This window comes from Malus sylvestris, chromosome 4 (genome assembly GCF_916048215.2).
Source record: "Malus sylvestris chromosome 4, drMalSylv7.2, whole genome shotgun sequence".
Classification (NCBI taxonomy): domain Eukaryota; kingdom Viridiplantae; phylum Streptophyta; class Magnoliopsida; order Rosales; family Rosaceae; genus Malus; species Malus sylvestris.
The window spans coordinates 6,131,711-6,144,499 of record NC_062263.1 but is presented as its reverse complement, the minus strand read 5'-3'; the positions used below and the strand labels follow the sequence as shown (position 1 = coordinate 6,144,499).

Below are 12,789 nucleotides of genomic sequence, written 5' to 3'. Positions count from 1 at the left end.
AATGCACGTGTGAATGTTAATTTTACATATCTGTTTACAGGGGAGGGTAAGGGTTACTCTTTTACTTTTAATTAGTTGAAAACGAATTGTGCATTTGGAGGTGCGATGCGATTGAGGACATGAGAACCCATGCATACACATGAGAAGGCTTTTGGCCGGACGCTCCGATTACTACTTAGGCGCTTAGATAATTAATAAAGGCTTTAAGCGGTTAGAAAATAGAAATTAGATATGGGGTTCACTCTATATCAAACTTCAATAACCGTCTATTTTTGTAATCTCAACTCATAGATTATCCTTGCAAAAATTCAATTCAATTCGAAATCATTTGCCTATTTAATTATCGAGATAAAATTTCATTATTTCTTATATAGCAAAGTATTTGTTAATTTCTTTGAACTCAATTAGATGTCTTAAACATTTCCAATTTGGCTAATATTTTGTAAGGATGATCTATGAGGTGCAACTTGTATTTGTTAATTTCTTTGAACTCAATTAGATGTCTTAAACATTTCCGATTTGGCTAATATTTTGTAAGGATGATCTATGAGGTTCAACTTGAAAAACAGATGGTTCAGATTCTTAAAGTATGATATAGTGTGGACCCCAGAACTAATCCCCATTTTTATAAAAAAATGGGAATCCCTTCCCTTAAATATCTCCTCTATATATATATATTTGATGCATTATTTTGATATGCCTTTAAAGTTTTTTGTCTTGAGGGCATTTTTGTCCAAATATTTTTGTTGAAGCTTAGTGACCAAAATCACTATTCACTTTTTCATTGGCTTTATATGTAGAATATATAGGGTCATTATCAAGGGACAAACTTTTCTACAAGTATTTTAAACTCGTTTTTTTTAATACAAAAATATATTTTACATTAAAGGAGAGGGGAGTTTGGCTAGGTTACACAATAGGCAACCTAATTTGGTATCGAATTTTCCATCTACGAGATTCGAACATAAAACTTCTCACTTACAAATGAATGAATACCACGTTTGAATCATTAAATGTCATAACATCCTACGGTTATGAATAAAGATGATGTGGAAGGTTTTTTTTTTTTTTTAACAAACGATATTATCTACGCTAAAGAAGTGGGCTTAGACCCAATTTGGTATTGCTTTTTTCACCAAAAACTGCTTCACTTTAAAGTTAAGCAGTGAAAAAATGTTTGGTAAAAATAAAATATACTGTTTATTTTAAAAGCAATGGTCTGTAGACAGCAACTTTTAAAAGAAGCCTTGAAATTACTTTTAAAAGCTGCTTTAATAAAAAATGGAGTTGAGTTTTTGGAATATTTTTTATTTCTAAATCAAGCTCATTAATTTTAAACAATGACTTTATTTATCTTTCTAGACATTGTTTTTACATTGTTTTTCATCCTCACAACATTTTTGAAAATATTGTTTATCAAACGCTTAACTGCTTTATTTTACAAATGATTATTTTTAAGGCACAACATAAGCAATTTATTAAAAAAGCACAGCAATCCCCAAACTGGCTCTTAGTTTCACAATGGGGTAAAAATAATATGGTTCAAATTCGTCTTTAACAAAAATCAAACTTAAAACTTCTCACATACAAATAAAGATGAATACTACTAGATCGTAATATGAATGACGATCATAACATTATTCTATACTATTATTAAAAGAACCCTCCTTGTCAACTTTTTGCCCCTTTTTTCCTATTTTGCCCTCACTTTTGATACACAATACTTACATAATAAGGGTAAAATAGTAATTTTGTATCTTTTGAGAAAATGACAATCATATTCCCATTTTTCCTATTTTACCCTGATTTTTTATACACAATATATTACATAAGGATGATAAAACAGTAATTATGTAATATTATGATACAATATGCGTTTATTAAAAAAAATTGTTCCACATCATTTTTTCATACTTTTTTTTAAATTTTAAAAACTAATCGCACTTCTTAATAAAAAAACAAAAAATAAAATGAAATTGATTGACATAATGACGAATAACTTTTGAAAATAAAAAGTGTAGCGTAAAAGAAAGATACAAAATTGATTGACATGACATGCACCAAGACTTTCCCTATTGCAATTTGCCTCCTTTTCCTTTTGCAGTTGCTTCTTTCTCTCTCCCAAGTTTGGTGTCCGTCCTGCGCTTCTCTCAGTGGAAACCAACCCATAATTTCCTCTGCCTCCATTATTCAACTCGACCTCCCACGTTCCGTGTTCCTTTCTTTTGTTTTCTTTTCCTAATAAAACCCAAGGAAATGCATCTGCCATTATTGTTGTCTTCCTGCGTTGTCTGGTCTCGCGACAAAACGAGCACATGGCCCTCTCTTCTTGCTTTTCCCTCTCTCCACTCTCTTCCATTTCCAAGGTATCCTTTTTTTGTTCTTGTAATCTTTTCTTCCTAAATTATAAAACTTTTTTATTCTTTTTGTAGTTCTCGATGAATTTATGATCCTCTCGAAATGGGCTATCTCTAATCTTGCATATAGGGTTGAAAGTAGTTATGTTTTGTCCATGGATTTGCAGTTTGGTTGCAGCGGAGCGTTGTTTTTCTTGACCTTAAAGCTACATAATTGTTCTTCTTTTATGGCTGCTTGTATGATTAATTTCTGCTGCCTGCTGCGGCTTGATGGGTCGCTCGTGTAACTATGTTGTGCTTCTGCTGTAAAATAATTCATAACATGTTTGGTTTGGGGACTTGTCTTACGATTAAACTTCCGTTTCTTATAGATTGACTACGCTAAGAAGAGTGTAGGACCTCGAAGTATTGATGGAAGGAAACAAGGGTTCCCTTTTCTGCTCAGAAGTAGTAACACTGAACTCTTTGGTCATCAGCTTGTGACTGTGGGAGCTCACTTACACATGAACTGGAGTTTTGTCGGAGGTTCGAGAGTTACTGTGAGACCAAAGCATGAGAGACTCGTTCCGCATCGAAAACTCTCTGGAGTATATGCGTCATGTGATCCCCCTCTGCAACTTTGATTCCTTTTAGTCGTTTATTCTTAATATCATTTGTAACGTTGCGTGGCTGATATAAGTTTATGTGTAACTTGCAATGTTTGAAAGTAGGTTTATGCATGTTAGTAACTTGTTTATTCCTTAAAACGTTTCTAGTAAAGAAGTCCTAGCACAGAGAGGTTTTTGAGGTACAAATTTATGACGAAAAAATGCGCAAGGAACTTATGCTATGCCTAAGTCCAACGAAACTACGCAAATTGGAAAGTCCGTAGCACGTTTTGGGAGTACTGACGTTGAAGTAGCCCCATATGTGCAAAACAATGTAGGAGTAGTATTATGAACAGAGAAAATCTGTAACTAAGAGACCACCAGGTTTGAGTTGCTGAATGTGAGTGTTGCCTGCCTAACTGACTAGATCAAAGTCAGACACAAAACCACCAGCTAATGTCCATATGACTTGTTCTATGTTGCATGAGACCTCAACATCCAGTTCTACAAGCCCCTTCCATCTAATTGATTGGTGATTTCTTTGTTTTAGTTTTTTGCCGTTGGCATTTGGGTACATCTTAACACTTCTCCCCTACCTTTTAAGTTTGTTGTTCTCTCTATCGGAAACTCTTGGAATAATTTGTATAAATAGTTACTAATAGCAGTGTCATATGGTGGTTTGATAACTTTAGGAGTTGAAAATCTTCTTAATTAGTTTTGTCTAACCTGTAATAATTTTTAGCCATTTCATGTTCTTGTGATCCATACGTAACACGTTTGCTGTCATGCCCCTCCTGTTAGTGCAAGGATAAGGGGATGGTGCGGCTGGAGGTAGGCTTAGTTTCAAATATTACTGGTAAAATAAGTTTAATGTTGTTATTTTTTTTTCAGGGTTGGCAAGTTCTCAAATTGCTAGCACTGCTTTTAGTTTCGGAACAACCGCAGTTCTCCCATTCTATGCCCTCATGGTTCTGGCACCTAAAGCTGAACTAGTATGTTTCTGTATTTATCTCAGTCCTCTGATTCTCATTCAATGTGTCAATTTTTGTTCAACATGTAGATTAATTATCGTAATTCTCGCATATATTTGAAAGTTGTTATATGATTGTGTTCAATCCTCTGTGTGTGTGTTTTCCCCAAATCGTTACATCTCTTTCCCTGATATACATGATTGTACTGATGGCATATTTCATCTCAAATTTAGTCTTTATGACTTTTAAATTCCTCGTCTCTTATTTCGGTAGGTTGAAGATCCATTTTTTATCATGATTTGCTGAACTTAAACTGATGCACCTAATTAGTTCAAATCACTTGAAATGCAGACGAAAATTTCCATGGAAAGTGGTATACCGTATATTGTGCTGGGAATTCTCTATGCTTATCTGCTATACCTCTCCTGGACTCCCGAAACGCTACAGTTGATTTTTGCAAGTAAATACTGGCTTCCTGAGGTATGCATTAACATATATACTTTCAGTTCTGATCAGTTATGAGCCTCTTATATGAAACTTTCTTTCCTGCCTATTTATTATTTGCAGCTGCCTGGTATGGGAAGGATGTTCTCGAACGAGATGACATTAGCTTCTGCTTGGATTCACTTATTGGTTGTTGATCTCTTTGCTGCAAGGTAGCTCTCTTCCTCTCACTTTGCTGTCTGTGTCCAAGAGTTTCTCGGTTCTAACACTCAGTGCGTTCATTTTTCCAGGCAGGTTTTTCGCGATGGACTGGACAATGAAATTGAGACGCGACATTCAGTTTCTCTTTGCCTCTTTTTCTGTCCTGTTGGAATCGCTACTCATGTTATTACCAAAGCACTGACTAAAAGTGCTGGAAGTTCCAGCAGACGTAACATGCATTGACAGTTGAAGTTCTTCCGCGACAATCACGATTTTTAGGAAGTTGAAAAGAAAACCTGATTTGAATGAACGAACGAACGAATGAAGATTCAGTTCGTCAGCAATTTACAAATATGTTTTCTTTGAAATCACAGATCTTATACAATCTGTGATCATATACACATTGACAAGTCATTCATTTTTGTGATTGGCATATATTACTACTTTTGATTTCACGAGGGGAGCAAACATTCTACCATGCTCCGGTCTATCATACTCCTGAATTTTAGGCTGTTAGATCTTGGTCACTGGATTCTACCACTGATCTAAAGGCCAAAAATACCAGTGTGTAGGACACTCCGAAGCATACCAGATGATACCGAAAAAGAATTGTATGCACTCCATTGCAAATACAAAACCATAAACTAACGAAAAGAAAACAACATAACATGCATACAGCAAAACGGACATTGCACGATGAATCATAATAAAAGTCATGAACAAGCTGATGGGGAAATATAATGTTGCTAAGTTCTTAAGAATTTATCCCCGTGGTGGTGGCGGCGGACATAGCTCTGGTGGTGGCAAGAAATGAACACAAAAATTAGATTTCGCTCACGGTGGCGGCGGAGACCGCTCTGGTCGAGGTAGGAAATGTAACGGAACATTAGATTTTGGTGACGGCGGCGGTGCTCTTCTGTAAACTCTTCTTGATACTATAAATTCGTTCATGGGAAGGCCGGAAAAACTTTGAGGAGTGGCCTTCGCCATCGCCACCGCTGCGGCCATGTAACTGGACTGCGACGTTACCACTAGCAGTTGTAGTACTAGTAGTCCATGAATGAACAAGAAGGTAAGAAAACTTGTATTGGCAAGCATTTTTGTGCTTCCCTGTTTCCGACTTAGAGTTCGGAGGAGAGTCATATAACTCATAAGATATTATGATAAGGAGATTGATGTTTCTATAGCAAAAGCCTCTTGCGATTTTCTTGGGATAAAATGTATTAATTTCAATCGTTTGCTTCTTTCAAGAAATATTATTATTATAACAATGTTACGGATGATAGAGTTCACCTCGAGACGAGTCAAAGAGAAGGCAGCGGGAGAGGGAGTCACTCTTAACTCTTCTTTCAGAGCACACTGCTCTAACCAACTTAGCTAAGGTCGTGAGTGCAACTCTTCTTCTACTTAATTAGTACTACTAGAATTCTTCTTCACTTGTGAATAAGAAATCTTATATTCGATTCTCGTCGAAGACGAATTCTACCCAAATTATTACGGCTACTAACCATTATGATATTTAACTCACTCTCCCACTCATTAATAATTGATATGCATTCAAGATAATATGGAAAAAGTTCAGTAATACGTCTCGCCATTTTTAACATTTTTCTTGTCATCTTATTCTTTTCACTAATCAAATTGACTACGATTATATGAAGACATTAATGCTTGATCTATTTTGCTGTGTTTTTCGATATGTTAATTAATTTTAATTATGTAATTAGTTAAAATGATCTACTTTTAAAATAATCGAAATCAAATACTGACGACAAATCGATCATGTATCAACAATACAACCATGATATAAACGACATACTAAAAACGAATCATTTCAGAAACCAAATGTCAAAAACTGATCATTTCAGCCGAAAGTCATGTCATAATCTCACTCTTGCGCTTACGCGCCTCTGTCTCGAGCGGTCATGGAAGACACAAAGTCAATTCATGTGTGGACATAATTACCATAAGATGGCAAGTCCTTCTGCCTACATAACCTTGATGTGTTCTTACAGTAATAAATCAGCAAGAAAAACATGCAACAGAGGTTGTATATAATTCTCTCGATTGGTGGTGTTCTCGGCCGCATTACAATGATATGAGCCATCCGACTTAAAAAGGGAATGCAATCGTCAAACAGCAAGTTTGGGGCCGTTGATCATGAGAATAACACTGCATTTTGTGCCTCGAAGAGGCGCAAGTAATTTGAAGCAAGAACCGGGGGAGATGCACAGTCAATAATAGGACTCCCACTCCCGATTTCAGTCTATACTTAATATGGCGCGCGTCGCTCAACGTCTACAGTTGCTGAACATGGTTAGTGATTTCTTCTGGGCAAGATTGGGCTTGTAAAAGCTCCAAACGTTGGAAAGGATGAGTAAACTGCAATATGTAGTCTTCATCTGTAGGAACACATGCAAAATTAGCACTTTTATTAAACAAGTGCACCATATGACTGCTGAGAAATCGGAATCTCACTACTTGAGCTATGAAAGAAAAGCTACTGAATTCCTGGAAATAAAATGAGTTTTATAGAATATCGAACAGACTCATGTGGTAGTGCTGTGTTAACCGTTATAAATAAAGTTGTGATGTTCCGTGTGCCAGATGCAGGAGTACAAGTTATGCATTGATTTCATAGTTCTGTTTTTCTTTTAACTAAAGAGGGGAGGAAGAGGAGAGAAACGAGAGAGAAAACGGAAGAATAGAAAGAACTAAACCTAGAAACAATTTAAAATTGCTTTCAGTTTTATTTCCGTAACCATATGTTTTTCTTCATCTTCTCACATTTCCTCCTCCAATCTCTTTCTTCAATTAGAGAGTAGAGAATCATGTTCTCGTTTATGCTTTTTTCTATTTGGATGGGAAACCAATGAAGCTGAAGGGAAAACGTAGACAAAGATTAAAGAACTCACTCTCTTTTACAGTCCCATAAAGCCAGCATAATACCTCATCAGCAAATGCCAAGCAAACTCCTCCCTGCCAATAAGATTCATCAGAAGCGACAACCAGTTTCATTAAGCATTTATTCAGCACAACCATGAGCGATAAACTTCATAAATACTAAGATCGTTAAATCAAATTTTTTCATTGTGACGATTAGGAAGGTGGGTGGCTGTATGATCAGAGAGTACATCACTGAAAACAAAATTTACCTGCCAGTAGTTCTTCATTTTCACTCTGTGTGTTATATCTTTGGTTCTTAGTCTCTCTGTGCGGACAAGTTGACCTGCATCGTTCCTGAAAAAAGGGAATGTATAAAAATTGATTAATTTTGTAGAACAGAATATCAAAAAGAGCTACCACAAAAAAACTCTTCCAGGAACAAGTAACCGCACAAAGGAATATATAATTCATGTGTTTCTATGCAAATTAAAGTTATTTGTGTCAACTATATCAGTTACCATTCTTTTGCGCCTTTTAATACACATAAGCCACCAACGAATGTAAAAAGTTAATTGTCTACCGAGTAAGAAAGTAAAAGGCTTAAGTGGCAATTTGGGTTACCTAAATCCAATGACGATATAGGGAACACCCGCTAAGAATGATTGAATCTGCACCAAAATTAAGAGAAATGTTAACTCTTTTTACAATTACAGATTTTACAGAAGCCTGATGAAAATATAAAAGACAGGTTAACTCTTTTACATAAAAGCAGATGCTTGGAAATATAAATAGGAAATGGACTATAGACAATGACAACCAATTCCTTGAGAAAACCATACAAGACTGAGGTACAATCTAAATTCTGCAACTATGCATGTCAATCTCTAACAAAAGCTATTGAAGACCCTGTGTGTTTTTACTTTTTAGGTAATAAAACAGTAATGTACCCAAAATTTGAGGAGCTTTTCTTTCTCAAACTCGTACTCTATCTTATGGTTGTCCAACTGCACAATTGAATGAGAAATTTACAGTCAGTTACATAAGAAAACTCAGAAGAAAAAATTTGCATGTAACGGAAGGTGAAGAAAAACAGATCTCAACCTCATGGCTTGTCTTTAATTCCACATAAAACCTCCTTCCATCATCAGTTGAATCACAGCAATCCATTTCAGCACCCATCAGAATACGATGAGCCCCTAATTTTGTTTTGATCACAGAACAGTATTCAACATTGGCATCAACATGATGTATTGGTCCATCGCCTCTTCCTGGATCTTCAGTGGCAAGACTCTCAAAACAATACCCCCAGTAACACCTGAGTTGAAAGGATAACATTGCATAAAGCACACCTAAAATTGAGAATAAGCAATAACAGAAAAATGCATCTAGGCATGATTAGCCCTCTTGAACCGGTTGATGAAGAACAACAAAACATCGGTTACAAGTAGCTGGTAAGTCATGATTAGCCCTCCTGAACCCTAATTAGAGCACACATACATATCTCCCACAATAGCTTTCTGATTTTCTCTAGATGACAGGATGCATTTACGCCCAACTTCAATGAAGTAAATCATATACTTTATGAAAACTTCTGCATCTACTCTATATTACATCTCATTACTATATTACAGATTTACAGAAAGAATAGTAACACATTTAGCTTTGACAATCCTTATCAAAATTCCAGTTCTTTCATAATGAAAACTCGAAATAGTGGGCTGCTAATCCATCCTTTTGGTACAACTTGAGAAGAAAGGTTTGGAAACATTGATATTCATTCATAAATCTATTTCTTAAGCAGAAGAATTCAATTGATTAAAGCAATTAGCAATTCCAATAACTCCACTACACAAACCAGGGAAGCATTTCCAAATACTCCAAGAAAATAGTCATTATCATCTAGAAAGACCATTCAAATTTCTAAAGAATGAATAAAAGTCCAGTACCTTCTTCGATCCAACTCAGTCTGTGGCCTTTCAGGTAGTTTATGCACATCAAGATAGACAACCCCATTTCTTTTATGTACTCCCATCTCCCAAGGATCCCTTTGGTTATAAAAAGTGGCCAATATCTACAGAAAAAAAAGACAGAAGCATATGAAATACAACAAAAAATCCAGTTAACTAGTCCAACAAATACCACAGCTTAAATAATTACACTAATAACCAATCAGTTGAAGTATTCTACAGCATTGTGTCTCTAGTAAGCATGCATATAGATAATTATAATTATCAGTAACTTGAGTATCCATTAAAAAGCAGTCATCAGAGGCCTGTAGCTGCTTTATGCATTCAACTTCTTGTACATATTCCCTCTTATCCAAAATTACCACACCTCTACAAACAGTATGATAACTAACCCACTGTTCATCAATGGTATCCACTCGAACTAATTAAGAAAATTATCTTCAGAACAAAATAAGCAAAGGGGCTAGGAGATACCTTATTTAGATTGTTGCGATAAGTCTGTCGAAGAGAAAAACATGTCAAGCAAATTGGTAGTTAATAATCCATATGAGAAAATTATAAAATAAGAAAAGTACACAAGTGTAATACGCTTCGCACCACAAAATGAATGTTTTGAAGCGGAATATTCTTGTCTCTTATGCAGGCGAGAAGATCACCAAAACCTTGAGAGCCCAAATCTGGCTTACACAATAAAAAAAGCATATAAATTTGCCAACAAAGATCAGCCCTCATATGCAAAACCGAAAAGAAACAAAATAAATTAACTCCAATTCACATCTTATAATCCCAGAGAATAATTTAGACACAAGGCATACCTTTCTTCGCAATAAAAGTATCATAACCTTCATTAAGATCTCTTCCAATTTCTTCAGTAATAAGACGCTTGAAAAGCCTCTAATGTGGATAACAAAACGACATGAATTAGTTAGTGATCAGCGTCGCTACATATACAAGAGAAACCTAACGAAAGAATGGAGTCAATGGACCATTCAGAAAGCAAGCTACAGTATGCTTACTAAGCTGGTATCGTCAAAGCTGACATCTCCACCTTCTACCCGACTATAGCAAGCAAGCTCACAGGGCTATTGGAGAAAATTATTAAATTAGTAAAGAGAAAAAACAACCAATGTACACAGAATGCACCAGCCAATTGACAATGACAACTTATGAACATCAATAAGTAAATTTACCAAACTGACACGGATATATATGATTAATGCTGCTCGCATCAGTTGAACCAAAAGGAAATGCAACACTATAAATAAATTATTTTACACAAAGGGAGTAAACTAAGAAGTCCAAAATTTGGACTGTTTACTTATATTAGTAAAAATATAAGATCTATATTTTGTGATGCTTTTCCGTGCACCCTTGATAAATCAACCTTAAAAGCACTTCAATTAAAAAAGAGAAGGAAAAATAGCATAGAAATTAACGATTACTAGCCTTACTTCCTGAAATGCAACGGCCTTTCTTGACAGTGTTTCTTCACTCTTTGAAAGTAGTTTTAATTCCGAGATAAAACGTTCATCACGATAACCATTAGAGCCACCATATCCGAAATTTTGCCTCTGTTGAAAAGGTCCGCCTCGTCCAAGGATGCCTGCGCCTCTATCATTTGGACGTCCAGATTGCCGACGACCACGCCCTGGATTCCCTCTACCCTGATTATTCGTACTGCGTATGACAGGCAATACTGCCAAGAAAAATTTGTTGAGTACGGGGGTTCAACATACCAACAGTCCAAAGAGTAGCAAACTAAGCATTTTAGCTGATACATCAAAAGCTCGTACCTTTTAAGCTAAAGAATATAGATATAGTAACAACTAACAAGTTCAACCTACAAGTATCTAAACATTAACCCCTCCCAGCATATGCAACACTGCAAAGTGAAGAAACGATGGATGAAACAAATTACATTCACAAAACCAAATATAAAAGTACAAGAACAAATTACAGAGAAAATGAAACCTGGAAAAGAAGAGTGGGTGGGAAACAAACATGTAAAACACCAATCAAAGAAGGCCAATTGGGTAAGCCAGAAAATCCATCAATACAACTTAATAAGCAACCAAATCAGAAAAATGCAAGATACCCATCATAGAAATTCACTTGGACAATGCTACAAATATCATGAATTTAACCTTAAGCAGCCAAATCACCAAAATTCTGAGTACCCATTTTTTAACACAACAAAACAAGTAACCAAATCACCAAAAAAATACTACACCGCCATGAAAAAGGTAATTACCAGGAATAGGGAAAGGACTAGTAGCAGGGGTTTTACAGTAATCTTCATTGTCAGAGCCAAACAGATCCCTGTCTTCCTCCCCAAAGTAACCCATATTGCTGTACTCATTGTCGTCCTCGGCAGCGTTTGAATAATCAGCCTCTTCGCCATTCTCTACTTCTTCTTCACCTCCACCGCCGGCGCCACCGCCACTGCTTGCGCTCGGGCTATTCCCACTGCTTGACTCCCCTCCTTCGTTGGATGAAGAAGAAGCCGACGATGACGAAGACGACGACGACGACGTCGAAGGCGACGATGAGGAAGATGGTGAGGATGAGTGGGCCCCATCTTGTTTATTACCATCATCGTCGTCATCGTAGTCTGGGCCGAAGATATTTTTGTGGTGTTCTGAAAAATCCATCGAAAGAGGATCGAGGACAAAATCTTCGTGGGTTTTGCTTAGAATTTTCGTTTCAATGATTTATGTGTATGTGTATGTGTATGTGTATTGGGGGTGGGGTGGGTGGGTTTGGAGCCGGAAATCGAATGTGGGAGACTGAGTTCGTGTGAAAGGTGACTCGGTTTTGAGTTGGACCGGTATTAGAAAATATTAATATTCAAATTTATGAAAAATTGATTGATATATCGATATTAGTTGGCTTCATTAGAAATTATAAAAATCTGTAATACAGATCAACTTAATCAGATTTAATCGAAATTAAAAGATTTATTTTTTTAATTAAAAGTTCGAAATATGCATTAGTTTCTGGCAACATTTTTACAGTGTATCGGTAAATATCGTCGGTATTCATTGATTTTTCTATATCTCGTATATATAGAGTGAAGTTTGCATTTCATCCTCTTTCCATATCGACCATTGATTTTACGGATATTCGACGAAAATATCTACACTTTCGTGGATATTTTAAACACTGGTCATGAAGATAGAGAGGGGCATTATGAGTCCACTGGTTAGTGAGCTCAAAACCTAACTTTCATTTTCTTTTTTGTTTTTTTTCTTTGCTGTTTAGCTAAATTTTTGTTTTTTTTTTCTTTAGATAGATTTGTTTTATACAATGATAAATTTACATAAAGGTTTAGGATCGGACCTGAAAACAGTTAGATGAGGCGACCACCTAAGGCTCT

General features: G+C 36.0%; 2 protein-coding genes across 2 annotated transcripts; one reads left to right on the top strand and one right to left on the bottom strand.

Moving 5' to 3' along the window:
- Positions 1-2,135: 2,135 nt before the first annotated feature.
- Positions 2,136-5,015, top strand: LOC126619947 (protein ABA DEFICIENT 4, chloroplastic-like). Its single transcript, XM_050288382.1, has 6 exons — positions 2,136-2,366; positions 2,729-2,957; positions 3,836-3,936; positions 4,267-4,395; positions 4,483-4,571; positions 4,650-5,015. The coding sequence occupies exons 1-6, from the start codon at positions 2,316-2,318 to the stop codon at positions 4,801-4,803; spliced, it is 753 nt and encodes a 250-aa protein (XP_050144339.1). The 5' UTR covers positions 2,136-2,315; the 3' UTR covers positions 4,804-5,015.
- A 1,377-nt stretch (positions 5,016-6,392) lies between these two features.
- On the bottom strand, positions 6,393-12,218 carry LOC126619694 (NAD-capped RNA hydrolase DXO1-like). The gene is made up of 13 exons (XM_050288110.1): positions 11,665-12,218; positions 10,865-11,109; positions 10,430-10,495; positions 10,229-10,307; positions 10,011-10,090; positions 9,888-9,911; positions 9,393-9,517; positions 8,548-8,761; positions 8,394-8,450; positions 8,068-8,114; positions 7,716-7,800; positions 7,476-7,539; positions 6,393-6,962 (listed from the first exon to the last, which is right to left on the bottom strand). The coding sequence occupies exons 1-13, from the start codon at positions 12,062-12,064 to the stop codon at positions 6,859-6,861; spliced, it is 1,590 nt and encodes a 529-aa protein (XP_050144067.1). The 5' UTR covers positions 12,065-12,218; the 3' UTR covers positions 6,393-6,858.
- Positions 12,219-12,789: the final 571 nt, after the last annotated feature.